Source organism: Salvelinus alpinus, chromosome 6, assembly GCF_045679555.1.
Source record: "Salvelinus alpinus chromosome 6, SLU_Salpinus.1, whole genome shotgun sequence".
NCBI lineage: Eukaryota > Metazoa > Chordata > Actinopteri > Salmoniformes > Salmonidae > Salvelinus > Salvelinus alpinus.
Window position 1 is genome coordinate 22,409,893 of NC_092091.1, and position 20,947 is coordinate 22,430,839.

The following is a 20,947-nucleotide window of genomic DNA, read 5'->3' on the forward strand; positions in this document are numbered from 1 at the left end:
GTCATAGACTGTTCTCTCTGCTACCGCATGGCAAGCGGTACCGGAGTGCCAAGTGTAGGTCCAAGAGGCTTCTTAACAGCTTCTACCCCCAAGCCATAAGACTCCTGAACATCTAATCAAATGGCTACCCAGACTATTTCCATTTCCCCCCCCTTTTACACCGCTGCTACTCTCTGTTGTTATCATCTATGCATAGTCACTTAATAACATGTACATACAGTATATGTACATATTACCTACACTAACCGGTTCCCCCGCATATTGACTCTGTACCGGTACCCCCCTGTATATAGTCTCGCTATTGTTATTTTACTGCTGCTCTTTAATTACTTGTTACTTTTATTTCTTATTCTTATTCATATATTTTTTTTTATTAAACTGCATTGTTAGTTAGGAGCTCATAAGTAAGCATTTCACTGTTAGGTCTACAACTGTTGTATTCGGCGCATGTGACTATTGTATTTGATTTGATTTGATTTGAGATAATACCAGTTGTCACGGATCCCTCCGGAACTGTCATTACGCACACCGGGTCCCTATTCCCATTTGATTAGTAATTGTATAAGTGTGCCCTTTGTTCACCATTGTCCTGTCGATTATTGTTCCAATGTCCGTTGGTCGTGTGAGTACCTTTGCTGTGTTGTTTTGGCATTAGTGCCGCTTGTATTGTGCAGAAGATTACGGGTCTCATCCCGTGTGATAATCATTGTGCGATTGTGTATTTATTCGAGGTACTCCTCACTCTTTTGTTTGGGTCTCAACCCTGTGTTTTGTATCGTGTTTGTTTGGTCTTGGTCCCCGTGCCTATACATGGCACGCTGTAATTTGGGTAAATAAAAACCCCTATTACGCATTCCTGCGCCTGTCTCCCGACCATTTATACCGACGTGACACCAGTGGTGCAGAGTGGACAAATTCACTCTATTTCTACTGCCCAGTAACGTGCAATAAAGGCTTCCTATTGTTTCAGCCACTGCCATTGTTGACGTGATGATGGGAACCTGCTACACAATGAGGTATTTAAAGCAATGATAGTGTTTTCTCCTCACCGGCGAACAGAGCCACGTTGGCGTGTTTAGGGTCATAGGGGCAGCGGGCCATGCCACTGACCGTCTCTCCCACCATCTCCAGTGTGTCTCCCTGAAACACACCCACACACACACAGTTCACTATATAGTGTTGCTGGGAAACAAAGAGTGAAGTTTACCTTCACATACAGTAAACATATTTTTTAACTCTGCATAGTTGGGAAGTTGGGAAGGACTAGTAATCAAGCACCCATTGTACTCGGCGCATGTTACAAATAAAATGTTATTTGATTTGACATACATGCCGACAGATTATGGCAATTAGTAGATATTATAACATATTCACAGCATTATTATTATCCCTCTGCAATCGTGCAAATACTGAAGACAACAACAACAACAGGAACAAATACACCCCCTCACAGGCACAAATACACACAAACACAACCTTTTGAAATGCATGCAGCTAAACAACCACAGGCGAAATCAAAGTAACACAGACGCCAACACCGATTGAAAATGAATTAAATAAATGAAATGCTGTGGTTGTCATTAAAACCAGCTATAAATAAACCCTAGGTGTGCTAACTAGTCCCAGGAGAAGCCCTGAGGCCGTCAGCCCTACACAGGTTCCACTGCTCATTAACAGCCAGAGATAATGGGCCAGGTATAAAGGAGGGAGTCAGTGTGCTGGTATGACAGACTGAACATAACACTTCTCTGAAAGCCTTTGACACTTAAACTGGATGCCCCTATCCCCCATCTCCTTCTTCCCTCCCTCCTTCACAAGCTTTTTCAACTCGTTAGTCTGATTGGAAGAGTCTGGATGTGGCTGTCAAACGGAGCAGGTAGATAAGTAGCTCCGAGGTATGCTCTTCAAGGACAGAGTGTATGACCGGGGGGGGGGGGAGCAACTCCAGGTACATGAGCAGTGCAACCACTTAGCATTTCCTTCTACTTGCCTGCCTGGGTTTCACCAGAGGCAAAGAAACGAACCAGCCAGACACATCATAAGAACCTCCTCCTTGGTTCCAGCTGACCCTCTCCCAGCCCTCAGCTCTGCACTATGACCATCCGTCTATGCCTCTCTACAAAAACAAGCTCCACAGTTTAAGTGTGGTGCAATAGCTACTGATATCTAGCCTCTCTCTCTCTCTCTGCCTTAGGTACGAAAGAAATGACAGAAAACAAGTTGTAAATTTGTGAGTAAGCAACATGCTTAATCCTGTTTGTTAGCGAGCTCCAGGTTCCAGAGAAAAGGAATAGTCCATTTATTAACAATGCACCAATCATTAGGCTTGATGCATGGCTGGACTGCTGACAGGTAGAGATGTGCTCAGCTTCCCCAAGCAGCAAGGACTGCTGTTTGAGTTCGACAGACAGCGTGTGTGTTCTATAGGTACTCACAGTATAGTTGGCACACAGCGGATTGAAGGCGTTGGTCCCACAGACAAACAGACCTCCTTGTCGACTCAGCAAAACCTTCATGAAGTTCCGACACTCGTCCTGATAGGAGAGAAGGAGAAATGAGGAGGTCCTAATCAGAGTGGATAGTCTGTGACTTATTATCCTACTGCAAGGTGAAATGAGGCTTCTAAATGCATGATGGGAGAAATTATCACATCAGAATGATCAAATCAGAATGATCAAATCAGAGTGGATAGTCTGTGACTTATTATCCTACTGCTAGGTGAAATGAGGCTTCTAAATGCATGATGGGAGGAATTATCACATCATTAACACTGTCAATCTCCTCATTACTCAGCTCTACAGAGGTTCCCAGTCTGCCCGCCTGTAGCATCAAAGACTTTCCATTGGCTCACACCAGCTATTGATTGACAGATGGAAATCCCAGCTAACCTTGGACTTTCAACCACCACTCGCTTTACTGCGGTGGTACAACCCTTATTGCCATGATTACCATGTTAACAAGCAGCGCAGCAATCACCAGCAGATCCAATTTGTAATTGATAGTTCAACATTTTATTTATGTAATCTGTGTGAGTGTGTGTCAGTGCAGTGAGTTGTATCCCTGTACATGTAAATCCCGACTGGCCTGTACCCCTCTCCTGTCCAAGTCAGCGTGGCTCCAGCTCCTGGCCCTGTGCCTGGCGTCTCAGCCCCTCCACAACGGGGGAGCAGAGCCACTGATGTCATTGGAGGGAAAGGGGGGTGTGGGGATGGGAGAAGGGAGAAGGGGGGGGGGGGGGGTTGTTGGGAGAAGGGGGGAAGGGGGGGGGGATGGGAGAAGGGAGAAGGGGGGGGGGGGGTTGGGAGAAGGGGGGGGGGGGGGGGGGGGTTGGGAGAAGGGAGAAGGGGGGGGGGGCTATTCCAGATGCTCCAGCCCCAAACAGGGTTCTGTTTATCCACGGCCGAGCAGAGTGGCCGAGCAGAGTGGCCGAGCAGGGTGGACGAGCAGAGTGGCCGAGCAGAGTGGCCGAGCAGGGTGGCCGAGCAGAGTGGCCGAGCAGAGTGGCCGAGCAGAGTGGCCGAGCAAAGTGGCCGAGCAGAGTGGCCGAGCAGAGTGGCCGAGCAGAGTGGCCGAGCAGGGGCGGCGGGAACGTGTGTTGAGTGAGGCGAGGTTAGAATTCCTCACACCACTGTGGTACTAGACAGGGAGAGGTGTGACAGCCACTACTCACTGCATACTAAATCATGAGTGTGTGTGTGTGTGTCACTGCACAGATTCGTTGTTCGTGTCAGTGTGATTTGCATGTTTTTTTTTCAGTGGGACTGCGGTCTATAGGCTGAAAGCATAAAGCCAGATGTAACACATTACATGCTTAACGACAGAACGAGACACAGCGCCAGAATCTCAGTTAAGATTGTACAATAAATACCATCACATGAAGTGTGGGCTTTTGGCATGGCCCTGCAACGTAAATTGAAATACAGGATGTCTGCAGTTTAAACAACAGGGAGAAAATTGTGTTTGGAAGCCTCTCATCTCTTGCATCATCGTGAGCCATGGTGTTTCACTTTATTCGCTTGAATGGTGTTTCGCTTTTATTCTTTTTTTATTTTATAATCTGCCTCCATATACAGATTTTATTTGTCTCCTGTATTAAACCACACAGCCTTGTCAATCCATCCCCCTGTTTCCCTCCTCTCTCCACTCACCATTTCCTCTCCCTGGGCACACTCCAGACAAAGCACCACCTGTGCTGGCTGGCAGTTCTTTCACGTGACCCACATCCAGACGATCGCAGCTCTACTTCTCACTGTCTGTGTTACACCACTGCATTATTAATACAGAGCAGCCCGGATGAATTGCGCAGTGTGCTGCACATATGAATACAAACATAAACATGTTGGTATTTGTGGTATGGTGTGTGTGTGTGGGGACACACACCCACACACACTGAGGTTTCCTTCCACTGCAGACCTCTCTCTGCTGATTTCCAGCCTCTAGCCCATCCCTCAGTCAGTCTCAGACAGACCCAGACCCAGACCTCACTCAGAGGAACAACAACCCTCTGTTACAACAACACATCTGCTCACAACAACCCACCTCAGTCAGAGAGCATTACTAACGAAGACTTCCTCCACCTAGACTAGTGTATCTGGTTTCCATTGATCTAATCCTCCTGATGTTGAAATTGGTTGCACAATTGCACACTTCACCAGGGTGGCGCCCCTTATTGTAAAGCAACAGTATGTTATTACCTAAGCATAGAGACTCAAGGAACCTCTAAAAGAAACCAACTTCCTTGGACCATGATGTTTTTACTAAACTGAGGAAGAGCTAATGAGCACAGCCGAGTTTAGCCAGGCACAAACGACACACGTCAGCTACGCTGCTCCATCACAGGGTAATATTTAGCAAACAGCTTCTCACTAAAACCTTAAAAGTTTCCGTAGCATGCTCGATTGAGTCCATCACTGCTGGGATGAGGCAGAGCAGAGGTGTCTTTGCCAAGTGCTCCAGAGCCAGAACTCTTCCCACACTCCAGCAGGCTACTCGTGTCTCTTCCTCTCCTCCTCTTTGCTCTTCTCTCACCTCCCTCTTCTTGGGTGAGCCACGCTTGACTCTGATCATCAGCAGCAGGCCTGTCATTTCAAGGCAACAGTCTGACTCAGACTTTGACGTAAGGCAGAGTGACTGGGGCACGAGCAGGCGGGGGGTGAATGCGGAGGAACAATTAACAGCAGTGCTAAATTAGCACAAATTTGCCAGTACAAAAGCACTTCCTGCCCGCGTTCTCTCTTACTCAGCATGCTACTACTAATCCACATCCCCTCCCGAGCTTGTCTTGTCTCTCGCAGAGACTGTTTGATGCTAATCCTGAGTGAATGCACTACAGGCCAGCATCAACATCTCCGCTGAAGAAGAAGAGGAAGAGGAGGAGGAGGAGGAGGAGGAGGAGATCCAGAGACTAATGAAGACAGCTTTGTGGCAGTAGTGGTCAGGACAACTGATGGGTGACCTGGAGATTGCAGGGTCAGCTCCCTGTCGAGTTCACTTCGGTCTATTCTTGACCAGAACAACCCAAATTACTGCAGTATGTGGCCTGCTAAAAACTCAGAAACATGTTCACCATAGGGAGGAGGTCAGACCTGGTAGTGTGGTGCCAGGATAATAACCTCTACCTCAACGTGATCAAGACAAAGGAGATGATTGTGGACTACAGGAAAAGGAGGACCGAGCACACCCCCATTCTCATTGATGGGGCTGTAGTGGAGCAGGTTGAGAGCTTCAAGTTCCTTGGTGTCCACATCACCAACAAACTATCATTGTCCAAACACACCAAGACAGTCGTGAAGAGGGCAAGACAACGCCTATTCCCTCTCAGGAGACTGAAAAGATTTGGCATGGGTCCTCAGATCCTCAAAAGGTTCTAAAGCTGCACCATCAAGAGCATCCTGACTGGTTGCATCACCGCCTGGTATGGCAACTGCTCGGCATCCGACCGCAAGGCACTACAGAGTAGTGGGTACGGGCCAGCACATCACTGTGGCCAAGCTTCCTGCCATCCAGGACCTCTATACCAGGCGGTGTCAGAGGAAGGCCCTAAAAATTGCCAAAGACTCCAGCCACCCTAGTCATAGACTGTCCTCTCTGCTACCGCACGGCAAGCGGTACCGGAACACCAAGTCTAGGTCCAAAAGGCTCCTTAACAGCTTCTACCCCCAAGCCATAAGACTCCTGAACAGCTAATCAAATGGCTACCAAGACTATTTGCATTGTCCCCCCCCCCCCATTTTTACGCTCCTGCTACTCTCTGTTTATTATCCATCCATAGTCACTTTCCTCAACCTACAAGTACATATTACCTCAATTACCTCGACTAACCGGTGCCCCCACACATTGACTCTGTACCGGAACCCCCTGTATATAGCCTCACTACTGTTAATTTATTGTTGCTATTTTTCTTCTTTCTTTTTTCTTTTTTACTTTTTTACTTGTCTTTTAGTAAATACTTTCTTAACACTTATTTAAAATTGCATTGTTGGTTAAGGGCTTGTAAGTAAGCATTTCACTGTAAGGTTGTTGTATTCTGTTGTATTCGGTGCATGTGAGGTTGTTTTGAGCAGCCAGAGAGTTGCTGTATATAGGGCATCTGCAGAAATACTATATAACAAACATAAAATAAGCTGTGGAACAATATCATGGTTCGACTGGTCTTGTCTGGTATAGAGGACTGAAATGCAGACCCCCTCTGAGAGTGGGTATCAACAACATATTGATCAAACAATCTCACTAAGTGCTGCACATAACAATGCAAACCTGCTCTTTAAAAAAGTCTATATGGAATTTCTTTGTTTGCATAATGACTGGCCTTGCCCTTGTGCTTGGCATTGAGCCAACCCCAGCTGGGGAAGTCTCTCTCTCTCTCTGTTTCTGAGTCTAGGCTGCATACAACTGAGACAGTCTCCAGGGTTGGGAGAAAGAGAGGGAGAAAGAAATAAAGAGAGAGAAAGAGGGAGAGAGAGAGAAAGAGAGAGAGAAAGAGGGAGAGAGAGAGAAAGAGAGAGAGAAAGAGGGAGGGAGAGAGAAAGAGAGAGAGAAAGAGGGAGGGAGAGAGAAAGAGAGAGAGAGAGAAAGAGGGAGGGAGAGAGAAAGAGAGAGAGAAAGAGGGAGGGAGAGAGAAAGAGAGAGAGAAAGAGAGAGGGAGAGAGAAAGAGAGAGATAAAGGGGGGAGAGAAAGAGAGAGAGAGAGAGAGAAAGAGGGAGGGAGAGAGAACGAGAGAGAGAGAGAAAGAGGGAGAGAGAAAGAGAGAGAGAGAAAGAGGCAGGGAGAGAGAAAGAGAGAGAAAGAGGGAGGGAGGGAGAGAGAAAGAGAGAGAGAAAGAGGGAGGGAGAGAAAAAGAGAGAGAGAAAGAGGGAGGGAGAGAGAAAGAGAGAGAGAAAGAGGGAGGGCGAGAGAAAGAGAGAGAGGGAGAAAGAGGGAGGGAGAGAGAAAGAGAGAGAGAGAGAGGGAGGGAGCCCATCTGCATTCAGCTGGACAATAAAATGTCTCCTTTAAAGTCCACCAGGAAGACGAAGGATGTTGAATTTCCCACCCAATTATGAGAATATGCCCTTTCTGATCAACCAACCAGAAACATTTAATTACAAAACCAATTAATTTGGTGGCGAATGTATCACATCTGACAAAACCATCCCGGGAGCAGGACAGGACATTTGCAGGAGGCGAAGTGGATAAGTGGATGGTGTGGATGGTGGAGGATGGAGGAGGAGGTTGGTGTGGGTGGAGGAAGAGGGTGGAGGGTAGAGGTGTGTGTTTGTACGTGTACATGGGTGAAGGCTAAGGGGATGAGGGGCCTGGTGCACTTATCTCTGCCTCATTTTTGTGTGACTCACTGCATTACCAGAGTCATTAGGGGGAGGATGGCCTTTTATTCTTCTCAGTCAGGCCTGTGACTCTTCTTAGGGGCAGGCAGGTGGGACTGACTCCCCCCATCTCTCCCCATAACCACCTTTGTCTCATTTTACATTTTAATAACTTAGCAGATGCTCTTATCCAGAGTGACTTACAGGAGCAATTAGGGTTAAGGGCACATTGACAGATTTTTCCCCTAGTCGGTCTGAGATTCGAACCAGCGATCTCTCGGTTACTGGCCCAATGCTCTTAACCAGTAGGCTACCTGCCGCTAGGCTACCTCCTCCACCTTCCTATCCCTATTCTCCGTTGAGCCTTCATCTCGGGGTGTCTCACACAGATTTGATGTCAGGTGTTATTTTCAGTGTTAAGTCAGTCTTTTTTCGCTCTCCTACACAGACACCTTTCAATAATGCCCTGGTCGGTTTGTGTGTGGGTTGGTGTGTGAGCTGGGAGAATGTGTGTGAAGTCAGAAGGGAGAGGCTCTGATCCGCCTGCTGTGTGTTGGTGGGGGCAAGAGAAGTGCAGAGGAGGGAGAGTGGGTGTGTGAGAGATAGCTGAGGTAGTCATGCGTGGGTTGGGTTGACTGTGGGGACTGTTTCACTGTTCATTCTTCGCCACATCTCAGCTCACCTCCTTGGTTTCACCCCTCCCCCCTCCATTTGTGAGGGCACACCACAACTGGAATGTCCTGCGAGGCGGCCATGTTCGTAAAGGGGGTGGGTGGGACGGCTGGACCTCTGAAGTGTGTAGTGGTTTAGGTGAACAGGAGCACTTGGGGTGGCACATGGTGGTGCCCCCTCCGCTTAGTAGAGCCAGCAGAGTGCCAGTCAAACTGTTGGCACCATGAATGCCCGGCTCCAGGTGGCAAGGTGGGGCCTGTGCCATGTGTGTGTGTGTGTGTGTGTGTGTGTGTGTGTGTGTGTGTGTGTGTGTGTGTGTGTGTGTGTGTGTGTGTGTGTGTGTGTGTGTGTGTGTGTGTGTGTGTGTGTGTGTGTGTGTGTGTGTGTGTGTGTGTGTGTGTGTGTGTGTGTGTGCGTGCGTTCAACCCTGAAAGTGTGTGCATTCCCCAGCTCACCTCGTGCTTGCCCTTCATCCTGCAGGTCCTGATGTCGTTTTTGTTGGACTCCCATGTTCTCTTCTATAACAGACAGACATTGGCATTCCAACAGTGTCAGTTACGCCGGTTAGACTGTACTGTAAGATGTTAATGAGGCGTGTGCACGGAGAAGGCCTCACCTTACTGTAGAACATCTCCTCTCCCGCCACATTGTCCAGCTCCACGCGGAAAAGGTCATCTCTGACAGACAAAGAGCACGGCAGTCAGCCAACAGTAAGACAAAGCTAGCTAAGTCTTAGACAGGCACTCAACTGTATTCCACACGCTCTCACACATAGCGGCAGTAGAAATACTCCACTATCCTATGGACAATTCTGGACATGCCACAGAATAATGGTTGGAGAAGATTAAATGTTTGAATCTTCTTTGTCTGTTCATGCACTGTAGGCTATGAAATCTGTTGGCTATAACTATGTAACAATTTACAATATATCTGAATAAAACAGATTGGGATCCAGCTCTGTATAATGGGACACATTTCAGGGTATGGTTGATAAATACACATTTTGAATTGCATTATTGGCAATATTGAATTGCATAATGTTTTTCCCCTTCGTTTACTTTGGTCTCATTTGAGTTCACTTGCAGTAAAGTTGGTTTTGCTGGGAGGCCTGAATTGTCTCACTTGGGAAGAAATTGAATTAATGGATGATTTAATCAGGAAGTTTGCCTGCATTCATAACCCACCCCCACACAGACAGCACACAATGCTAATGGTCCCTTCATATAATACCATGCATTAATGCTACTCACTAATAATACGTTCATAATTCTTATATATTTTATTTTATATTTAATCTTTATTTAACTAGGCAAGTCAGTTAAGTACAAATTCTTATTTACAATGACTGCCTACCCCGGTCAAACCCTAACCCGGACAACGATGGGCCAATTGTGCGCCGCCCTATGGGACTCCCAATCACGGCCGGTTGTGATACAACCTGGAATCAAACCAGGGTCTGTAGTGACGCCTCCAGCACTGAGATGCAGTGCCTTAGACCGCTGCGCCACCCGGGAGCCCCCTTGCTGTGCCTGTGAAAGGGCCTTTAGAATCTGAGTTAGGGTAAGAGCCTTAAGGAAGATGCTAACAGCTGATGTTGCATATTTATCAAGGCCCTGTATCTCTGGTGAATAAGCTGGAGAGGCTCTGGTTGTGCCAACCTCCTTTCAGACACCAGGCTTTGAATGTTCTAATCTGTAAATCTGCCAAAGCTATGTTATTGCAGCAGTATCGATCTTATCTCCTAGATCCAGCTCTGCCTTCCATCTGTTCTGCCTTACTCCTCAGCAGAAGGCAGGTTCTCTCTCTCTCTGTGTGTGTGTGTGTGTGTGTGTGTGTGTGTGTGTGTGTGTGTGTGTGTGTGTGTGTGTGTGTGTGTGTGTGTGTGTGTGTGTGTGCGTGTGCGTGTGCGCGTGCGTGTGCGTGTGTGTGTGTGTGAGTGAGTGCATGTGTGTGTGAGTGAGGCATGTGTGTGTGAGTGAGTGCATGTGAGTGTCTTTGGTGAGGGGAACAGGGTAAGCCTAAGCGCTCCTCTACTGAATTATTCACTGGTGGCTCCTCTAGGTTTGCTCAAAGATTCCCTCCCTAGGTTACCTCCCTCACAATACAGGACGGTGGCTAAGGGATGTGGGTAGAATTACCATCCACTTACTCTGTGCCTCGCTCATTGGGCTGGGTCAAAGTTTAAGCAGCCTACAAACAATCAAGTAGGGCGTAATCACATCCAGAGCACTTCAGCCTTGTCCAGTATTAACATATGAAAATGTGAACAGGCCTCTCAGTGGGTGTGGCTAAGCTAAGGCTGCTGTGGTTTGAAGAAGAGGCCAGTGAATATTGTTCTACGTCTCTTGTCTCCTTCAGGCTGTTTGATTGACCTCTCTGCTTTACTGTTGCATTTTACATTGTTTATGTTGCAGGATGTTCACAAGGAAGGCTAGGCCATCAATCTCCCTGACCACCACTAAAATGTCCTCCGACTGGCATTTGAAGACCTGCAAATTGAGTTAACAGAATATATACGTGTGTGGATTGCCGTTCAGATTTATAGGCAACAACCCTGTGAACTGTCCAAAGTGTTGTATTATTCTCAAATGCCTATTTTGGTCCGTTCAGACGCTGAGCTTCTCTAAGCCTTTCTGAGCTGTCAGACACTGACTTTGCAGAGAACGCCACACAAATAGATGAAACTGAAAAAGAGAAGTTTCTGACCAATCAGTGACCCTGACCCTCCCTGTGCTGACTGAGTGTGACTCTGTCGCTGTCCCTCTGTCTGCATGCTACTTCCTGTTTGCTATGTTACTCCCTACAGCTGAGTGGGCAGCTGTAGCCAGACCTGAGACAGCTCTATTCTGAAGCGTCTGTGGCGACTGTGCGTCTGTGTCGCATAGATGATCCCCCTGTGAGCTTTGAGGTTTGTGTCTCTCCGTGGCCAGCGGATGGTCTGGTCTGGCAGCGACTATGCTCACTCTCACTCTTCAGCCTCTAATGGAGAGATAGATTCTACTGCCTCTCTCCTGCTCGCAAAATCCAGATGGCAAAATCCTCTTACGGTTTACCATAATTGGAACCAATTAATCATGTATTGGCCATGTTCCTTGGTAGCCTCTCTCCTTTTGGGATAAGCACTGCTCAATTGGTTTATTTCTGTGGATTAGTCCAGTGGATCTGGAGCTGTGTGACAGGTCCAGGGAGTCCACACATCTACTTATAGAGAGGAGAGCACTGGAGCGTGAGCTAATACAGTAGAGAGAGAGAGAGAGAGAGCAAGAGAGAGCTGAGGAGGAGGCTTGAAGTGCTGGGCACCTTGTTATGACATGCATTATCTGAATTAGGCCCACAGAATTATACCTGAGGAGGGGCTTCTATGGCGGGAACTTTGAATGTCTTTGAACTTCAGAGTTGGCTTAAGGTTGGACCTCAAGCTTGTGTGTGAAGAGCGGCACCAGAATTAAAAACATATCTTACCATTTTGTAGTTAATAAATCCAATGTCAAATGTGATAACTATAGTATCTATCCCTCACTAGCATTGACGGACCATAGGCGCTTTGTTGCCTGCAACGTAAAATAACGTTATTAACCGGTTCCCATGCATTTAAAACAATGGAACTGTTCCGGAACAGTATAGATCACTTTCGTTCCCGTTTCTAATTCTGTTCCTTGATAAAAAAATAAAAAATCTGGTTTTCAGTTCTGTTCCCTGGACAGGTTCCAACGCCCGGCGAATAGGTGTGTGTACTTTCTCTCGCTCCGCCGGGCTCAGGGTCTAATAGAGGGCCAGTTCGGGGGCTACAGTGTTGCTCATAAGTTCAGATTCCGGTCCCCTCCTATATGATAAGGCTTTCAGGACAGTTGGGCCAATTATTCTCTCCCCCACTCTCCCTCCGTCTCTCTCTCCATCTCTGGCCAGCCAATAGACGGGAGAGGACAGAGTGACAGAAGCTCCCCAACAGGTGCTTGGGGCTTAGGGCAGGGCTTTAATCGTTGCAGTATGAACACCTAAGCTAATGGTGACAGGATTTGGGCTCACTGGAGCCTCTTATCAGGCCAGCCACTCTGCTGCAGCTTTCAGGCAATCAGCCCGGCCTCCCCACAGGTACTCAGGCACCTTTGCACTTTTAAGTCTATCTGCTTGGCTTTTCGCAGCCCGGCTCAACATTTATACACACAGACACACGCACGCTCTGCCTCCCACTAACTCTGGTTATTGAATTTCACTACCATCCGGTCCACTGAGACAGGCATTAGTTGACCTTTTCTATCATGTAACAGCGGTACTAAAACATGAGTCTCCTGGTTGTGGTTATATTTTATCACTAACCTGCAGTGAGACAGGCTGCGGTGACTACAGGCCTCCTGTCTTCAGCCTCTAGGTTTTATTATTAGGCTGTGTAGCCAGAGCGGCTGGAGCCAAATGCTGCAGGATTTGACATAATTATTTATTATTAGGCCTTTGGATTTGAGGTTAGAGAAAGGCCAAAGGCCACGGACCGAGTCATTTCCTGACACAGTATGGGGCTCCTTATTGGGAATGTCTATGGCATAGCTACCTAGTCTGCTGTAACCACCACCATATGTCTGCCCTACACAGACATTGGAGTCTTTTTAATAAGTTCCCAGTAATATTAAGCTTGTCTGTGACATCATCAGTCATATTTTAGAGCATTAGAAGAAGATTGATTTGTGTTTTCTATTTCTGGTTGGAAAGGGCAGACAAGACAACAGATGTAATTGAACAAACTTCCACACCTGTGTGACCTCTGGTCCAACACCACCCATCAACAGACTAGTCTAACCAGAATCAGCACATTCGGTCTCCTGGCTGGCTCAGCCCAGCCTGGCCTGACCGACACTCTGCGGGTGGGAGTCAAGCACTCACTTCCTTTTTTGTTGTTGTTACTATTCTTTTTTTTTTTTACCCTTTTTTCTCCCCAATTTCATGGTATCCAATTAGCAGTTACAGTCTTGTCTAATTGCTGCAACACCCATACGGACTCGGGAGAGGCGAAGGTCAAGAGCCGTGCGTCCTCCGAAACACAACACAACACAACCCAGCTTCTTGACACAATGCCCGCTTAACCCGGAAGCCAGCCACACCAATGTGTCAACACCGTACACTTGGCAACCATGTCAGCGTGCACTGCGCCCGGCCCGCCACAGGAGTCGCTAGAGGAGTCGCTAGAGCACAATGGGACAAGGACTTCCCTGCCGGCCAAACCCTCCCCTAACCCGGACGACGATGGGCCAAATGTGCGCCACCCCATGGGTCTCCCGGTCACGGCCGGCTGCGACAGAGCCTGGACTCGAACCAGGATCTCTAGTGGCACAGCTAGTACTGCGACCAGTGCACCACTCGGGAGGCCCCAAGCACTCACTTCTATAGCCGCGGCCACCACTAGCTCAGATAATGTCCTTTGCGAGCTTTGAGATTGATTTGATACAAATGTATTCAGATTCAATGGCATTTACTTTCATATGTGATTGATGATACACAGACAATGTATGCAGGATTATTAAAGATGGCTGAATAAATACATTAATGCTCGTGGCTAAAATCTGATGAAAACATTTATATTTGTGGCTAGAAATATACCTGGCTCCAATGTAGAGGGTCCGGTTCACCTTGAGAACTCTCTGAATATGCAGTGTCTCCTGTCTCAGGGATGAACGATGTGGCCGACCCAGAAACACTGGGTACCGCCGTACCACTGTTTAGAGAGAGAGAGAGAGTCAGAGGATGAGAGAGAAGGATGAGAGAGAGAAGGAGTAGAGAGAGAAAATTGTGTTATCATGCAGTAGTTATCTTGGGGGTGAACAGAGAGGGGAGAGAGCAGAGGAAGGATACAGGGGAGAGGGAACCATACATCTGCTGAGTTACCATGGGAAACCGTCTAACGCTGCCATCTCTTATTGGCCTTGACTGGAGTAAGTGATAGAGTGCCCTCTTCTTTCTTCTTTTGTGTCCTCCCACTATTCTGTCCATCTCTGTTCCCTATCCACCCATCTCAGATAAGCCTATGTTGTTGCTTCCCTCTATGGGACTAAGTAAAGGACAATCTCTCCTCCCTCTGTGTCCTGTCCTCCTACTGTTCTGTCCATCTCTGTTCCCCATCCACCCATCACAGACATGCTGAGACTGTTGCCTTCCTGTCTAGGCCCATTATCTGTCCTAATCCAAAACCCTACAGAACTTCAGAGAGCCTTCTGGTCCTACATCTTAGCATTGATAGCCTGAGAAGGGTCTGAATTCAGCTGGGTGGTCTTGGTCGATACTATTGAGTTGTGGTCAATCATGGCCAACTCTGTTCTGGTCTGGAGACTGCCCTTCTATAATGGAGGCTCAGAGTCTGGCCCTCTGTGGGAGCAGCCTGACCTCAACCCTGACTCTGACCTCGCACCCACACAACTCACTGACGCATTACTCCTCACACTATGCATGTCAGCCCTGACCCCACTCCCACAACATAGATCCTGCATATGACCCCTTCAGTCACACCTCACACTACTCCACCCCTTCCATGTTAGACCCTGACAGTGACCCCATACTCTACACGCTGTGTGTGAGAGAGGTGTTACCTTCAGTGGGTATAAAGTTCAGAGGCCCCGGTTCCTCCGGAAATGCAGCGCTGGCCAATCGGAAGAGCCAAAACAGCAGGAAGAAGGGTGGGGCCAGGGTCACCATGGCAGCAGTAGAACACAGACTCTGTGAAGATAAAGAGAGACAGAGAAAGCGTGGTCAGTCAGATTAAGCCGTAACAGTGACATAGCAGTACACAAACCTAGTGTGACCAGCTCACACTACAATGCACTACACACACTGACTGACTGTCCAGACAAAGCAGGCATCCTGTCTGCATTCCCACAACATCTCTCTCCCTCCAGCTGGACAGAAAAACGTAGAGCGAGACAGAGATGATGGAGAAGAGAAGTGCACAGTCAGCCTGAACAGCCTGAACACGAGAAGAGATCAGACAACAGGAGCCCAATGACACATGAGACACAGTGGAGGGAGGGTGGTTTACAACAAGAGGGCAGTAGATGCAGAGAGACAGAGGGAGTGAAAAAGAAAGAGGGAGAGAGAGAAAGAGAGATAAGGAGGCAGGAATGGGGAGAGACAGGAAGAAAGAAAGAGAGACACGGCAGAAGGGAGTGAGAGAGAAAAAAAGACACGGCGAGGGGAGAGAACGAGAGACAGAGGGGGTGGGGGGGTGGGGGGGGGGGGGGTGGAGAGAGGAGTGAGGTGTGTCAGGTGACTGTTTACTCAAATTAAATCTTTGCCGTCAACGCAAATCACATCTCTGGCAGGTGACTAAACGGCAGGTATTTTTTATGAAGCCGTTCTACAGCAGCCTGAGCCACAACGAGAGGATGGGAGAGGATGTAATGCACATGGAAATACAAATGATAGCCAAATTAAGTTAGCACACCCAATCCATCGAGAAAATCACTCCTGCACTTTGGAGGAGGAAAGCCTTGGGTATTGCTATTGACTGTTGTCATAAACCTCAAACCGCCTCCCAGAACAGAAGAGATTAGAGCAGAGCAGCTCTTAGTGCTGAAGGTATATTACGCTCTGTAGTGGCTCTTTATTGTGGCTGAAGGAAAGAGCACTCTCCATACTTATCATTGCGTCCCTCTCTGCCTCTCTTCCTGGAGGATTATGCTTCTGTTCTTTTCACATAAAATCTCAGCGTGAGGATGTTCACAAATATACACTACCGTTCAAAAGTTTGGGGTCACTTAGAAAAGCAATTTTTTTGTCCATTAAAATAACATCAAATTGATCAGAAATACAGTGTAGACATTGTTAATGTTGTAAATGACTATTGTAGCTGGAAATGGTAGATTTTTTATGGAATATCTACATAGGCGTACAGAGGCCCATTATCAGCAACCATCACTCCTGTGTTCCAATAGCACGTTGTGTTAGCTAATCCAAGTTTATCATTTTAAAAGGCTAATTGATCATTAGAAAACCCTTTTGCAATTATGTTAGCACAGCTGAAAACTGTTGTCCTGATTAACGAAGCAATAAAACTGTCCTTCTTTAGACTAGTTGATTATCTGGAGCATCAGCAGGTATGGGTTTGATTACAGGCTCAAAATGGCCAGAAACAAAGAACTTTCTTCTGAAACTCGTCTGTCTATTCTTGTTCTGAGAAATGAAGGCTATTCCATGCGAGAAATTGCCAAGAAACTGAAGATCTCGTACAATTGGAACGTGCCATTGGAGCACAGGTTGCTGATGGTTGCTGACACTGGGTCTCTGTACGCCTATGTAGATATTCCATAAAAAATCTGCCGTTTCCAGCTACAATAGTCATTTACAACATTAACAATATCTACACTGAATTTCTGATCAATTTGATGTTATTTTAATGGGGGAAAAATTTGCTTTTCTTTTATAACAAGGACATTTCTAAGTGACCCCAAACTTTTGAACTGTAGTGTATGTCACCGATGAACAAAACATGAACTATTTAAAAATATTTGTAAAGATGACACTTTTTTAACTTTTGACATTATTACAGTTTACACAGTCAATCATTTGTTTTGAAAATCAATAAAGGGAAAAGCTGTCAGTCACAGTGGCTGACAGCACAAACACAAATGACTCAATGAGTGGGTATTATTCAGTGGTGTAGTGGTGTAGGTATTATCATATTTGAATCTTCAAGGTTTGGATTTCTTTATTCAAAACCCTTTCCATATTTTACTGTGGTTACAAAGGCATTGCATGACACAAATGCAAATAAAGGCACTTTCACACACTCCCCACACTCTGCCTTTCTCTCCTCAGCATTGCCACACAAGCAGCCATTGTAGAACCATCTAGACATCATTATAATGAACTTTATCAGAATAGGTCATCTTAACGGAGCATTGCTCAAATTCCTCTCATTGATGTCAGAACAAGAGAAGTCCCATAACACTAATCGCTCAACACCCAAACCCCAAAATTAGAGGAGGATGAGAGAGGAGAGAGTCACAGGCAGAAGAAAAGGAGGTCAGAGGAGAGAAGAGAAGGAATGAGAGAAGAGGAGAGAGAAATACATGTGGAGGAAAATAAAGAGTAGAAGTGGGTGAGTCGGTATTACCAGAGATTCCATTGTGTCTATTTATTAATAATGTATGACTAAATGCCAGGCTTCACACATTCAATTAGCATAATTAGAAACGGAGGGCTCTAGGATTTCATGGGACAACAAGCTAAGCAGATACAGTAGACGATCAGGGGCAGACACAGCATACAGATCCAGAGAAGTGTTTTCCTAATTATGACAAATGACTGTGGTGGAGTCAATTCAGTGAACAGAGATAGCCTTTATATTCTAGCCTGTGGCCTTTAGTTTAACTGTAGCCCCAGCCTACTGTATAGCATTCCTTAGCATTACAGTGTAATAGGCTATACTGTATTTACTACAATACCCATCCACTCCAGCAGGCTTACATTTACATTTAACATTTAAGTCATTTAGCAGACGCTCTTATCCAGAGCGACTTACAAATTGGAAAGTTCATACATATTCATCCTGGTCCCCCCGTGGGGAATGAACCCACAACCCTGGCGTTGCAAGCGCCATGCTCTACCAACTGAGCCACACGGGACACACAGCCATTCATTTGTCCATTCCCACAGACCTAGATCAATGTAATTACAGACATTTAGCCAGGACATTTCCTAAATAAAGCCGTTAAGAAATCATTTAGGGTCTGAGATGGAGGGGAGGCTGTGGGCGCTGTATTCACAATGGACAGCGAGGGGTCGCCACTGATGGCTTCAATAACACATCACTGGGAGAGCCAATGATGCCTCAAGTCTTTAGAAATTCTGTGATATTGTGCTGATAGAGTGGAGAACAGGGGCCAGACGGACAGAGGAGAAGAGGCAGGAACCAGGGACCAGGCAGGGAGGCAGGCGGGAGACAGGCGGGAGGCAGGCAGGTGGAATGAGTGCGATGCAGCATCAGGCTCTGGGTAAACAAAAAGATTGACGCTATACTCCGGGCTGAGATGCTTAGCACATCAATGACACGGCTCATACTTGTCATTGCTTAGATTTTCTGGAAATTCGAATGCTTTTGTTCGTTATTAAGGATGCCATGGACCCCAATCTCTTCTATCTCAAATCAAATAAAATCCAACGCTATTAGTCACATGCTCATTAGACCTTACAGTGAACTGCTTACTTACGAGCCCCTAACCAACATTGAAGGTAAAAAAAATACGGATCAGAAGAAGAAATAAAAGTAACAAGTAATTAAAGAGCAGCAGTAAAATAACAATAGCGAGACTATATACAGGGGGGTACCGGTACAGAATCAATGTGCGGGGGCACCGGTTTGTTGAGGCAATATGTACATGTAGGTAGAGTTATTAAAGTGACTATGCATAGATGATAACAACAGAGAGTAGCAGCAGTGTAAAAGAGGGGGGGGGGGGGGCAATGCAAATAGTCTGGGTAGCCATTTGATTAGATGTTCAGGAGTTTTTTGAGGCTGAGCAGTTGCCATACCAGGCGGTTAGGCAACCATACAGGATGCTCTCGATGGTGCAGCTGTAGAACCTTTTGAGGATCTGAGGACCCATGCCAAACCTTTTCAGTCTCCTGAGGGGGAGTAGGTTTTGTCGTGCCCTCTTCACGACTGTATTGGTGTGCTTGGACCATGTTAGTTTGTTGGTGATGTGGACACCAAGGGACTATGGTGTTGAACGCTGAGCTGTAGTCAATGAACAGCATTCTCACATAGGTGTTCCTTTTGTCCAGGTGTGAAAGGGCAGTGTGGAGTGCAATAAAGATTGCATAATCTGTGGATCTGTTGGGGCAGTATGCAAATTGGAGTGGGTCTAGGGTTTCTAGGATAATGGTGTTGATGTGAGCCATGACCTATAGACGTGAGTGCTATGGGTCGGTAGTCGTTTAGGCATGTTATCTCAGTGTTCTTGGGCACAGGCACTATGATGGTCTGCTTAAAACATGTTGGTATTACAGACTCGGACAGGGAGAGGTTGAAAATGTCAGTGAAGACACTTGCCAGTTGGTCAGCGCATGCTCGCAGTACACGTCCTGGTAATCCATCTGTTCCTGCGGCCTTGTGAATGTTGACCTACTCACATCGGCTGTGGAGAGCGTGACCACACAGTCTTTCCGGAACAGCTGGTGCTCTCATGCATGTTTCAGTGTTATTTGCCTCGAAGCGAGCATAGAAGCAGTTTAGCTCGTCTGGTAGGCTCGTGTCTCTGGGCAGCTCTCGGCTGTGCTTAGCGGGATTAGCGGGATAGCGGGATTTCTTATAAGCTTCCGGGTTAGAGTCCCGCTCCTTGAAAGCAGCAGCTCTAGCCTTTAGCTCAGTGCGGATGTTGCCTGTAATCCATAGCTTCTGGTTGAGGTATGTACGTACGGTCACTGTGGGGACGACGTCATCGATGCACTTATTGATGAAGCCAATGACTGATATGGTGTACTCCTCAATGCCATCGGAGGAATCTCGAAACATATTCCTGTCTGTGCTAGCAAAACAGTCCTGTAGCTTAGCATCTGCTTCATCTGACCACCTTTTTATTGATCTAGTCACTGGTGCTTCCTGCTTTAATTTCTGCTTGTAAGCAGGAATCAAGAGGATAGAATTATGGTAAGATTTGCCAAATGGAGGGCGAGGGAGAGCTTTGTATGCGTCTGCTTTACAGCCTTGGTGTTAGTGTGTGTACTCTGAGAAAGTGCTTCCATTACGTAGCCCTGAGACTCTTGTACTATGAATCACACCTTGGATTGGAGCGCAAACCCAGATTATGCATGTCCTAAATAGAGAGATTGGTAGGTATATTGTGGTGTGTTACAGTATTCAGTTGCATGAGGCATGTCTTATTAACCAGTGGTAACACACGACTCCGCTGTAAATCAATAGCTGAGCTCTGGTACAAGTAGACAAGTACTAATGACCAGAGTGGGTTCATCAGTGAACTTTACAACCCAGCGATCTAAACTTAATGGCATTGGTCAATATTTTAAATATGTCTCCGTAGTATATAGCAGGCCTACATGGGAAAAGGGAACTGAAAAGCCTGAACCAGTGAAGTACTGTACTCTTCTTTTTCCCACAATGAATGAATCCCTTAATTTGCGTGCTGCAAACCCCACTTCATAGATCTTATAGCGGCTAATTGTCATATCAGGGAGGGGAGGGTGTGCTTTATGGAGTGTGTAGAATCAATGACAGGCTAGCCTCATCCAGTTTGGAGCGTTTCCAAGTAGCAATAACAGGAGACACTACCTACACTCACAGTAGGGATGCCTTTACTGGAAAAACGCAGAACGTTATCATATTAACTTCACATAAGATCACATGGACACACGAAAACACATGTTTTTGGAACACCTGATCACGTGAAATGTATGCAGTTTTTCCGTGAGGGTGGACAGAAAGTGAAAGGAGTCGGATACTCATAAAGGAGAGACGAAATGAGGAAGAAAGTTA

At 46.7% G+C, this 20,947-nt stretch overlaps 1 protein-coding gene across 6 annotated transcripts in view; it reads right to left on the reverse strand.

The window, feature by feature from the left end:
• The window catches only part of LOC139578382 (semaphorin-6B-like), a 123,470-nt gene that overhangs the window by 41,703 nt on the left and 60,820 nt on the right, over positions 1–20,947 (reverse strand). For all 6 annotated transcript variants that reach the window (XM_071405882.1, XM_071405881.1, XM_071405880.1 and 3 more), the window contains 6 exons: positions 15,048–15,174; positions 14,065–14,179; positions 9,092–9,152; positions 8,931–8,993; positions 2,436–2,534; positions 1,050–1,140 (listed from right to left, as the gene is read on the reverse strand). In XM_071405882.1, coding sequence (XP_071261983.1) covers positions 1,050–1,140; positions 2,436–2,534; positions 8,931–8,993; positions 9,092–9,152; positions 14,065–14,179; positions 15,048–15,174 — 556 coding nt within the window. The remainder of the gene's footprint in view (positions 1–1,049; positions 1,141–2,435; positions 2,535–8,930; positions 8,994–9,091; positions 9,153–14,064; positions 14,180–15,047; positions 15,175–20,947) is intronic.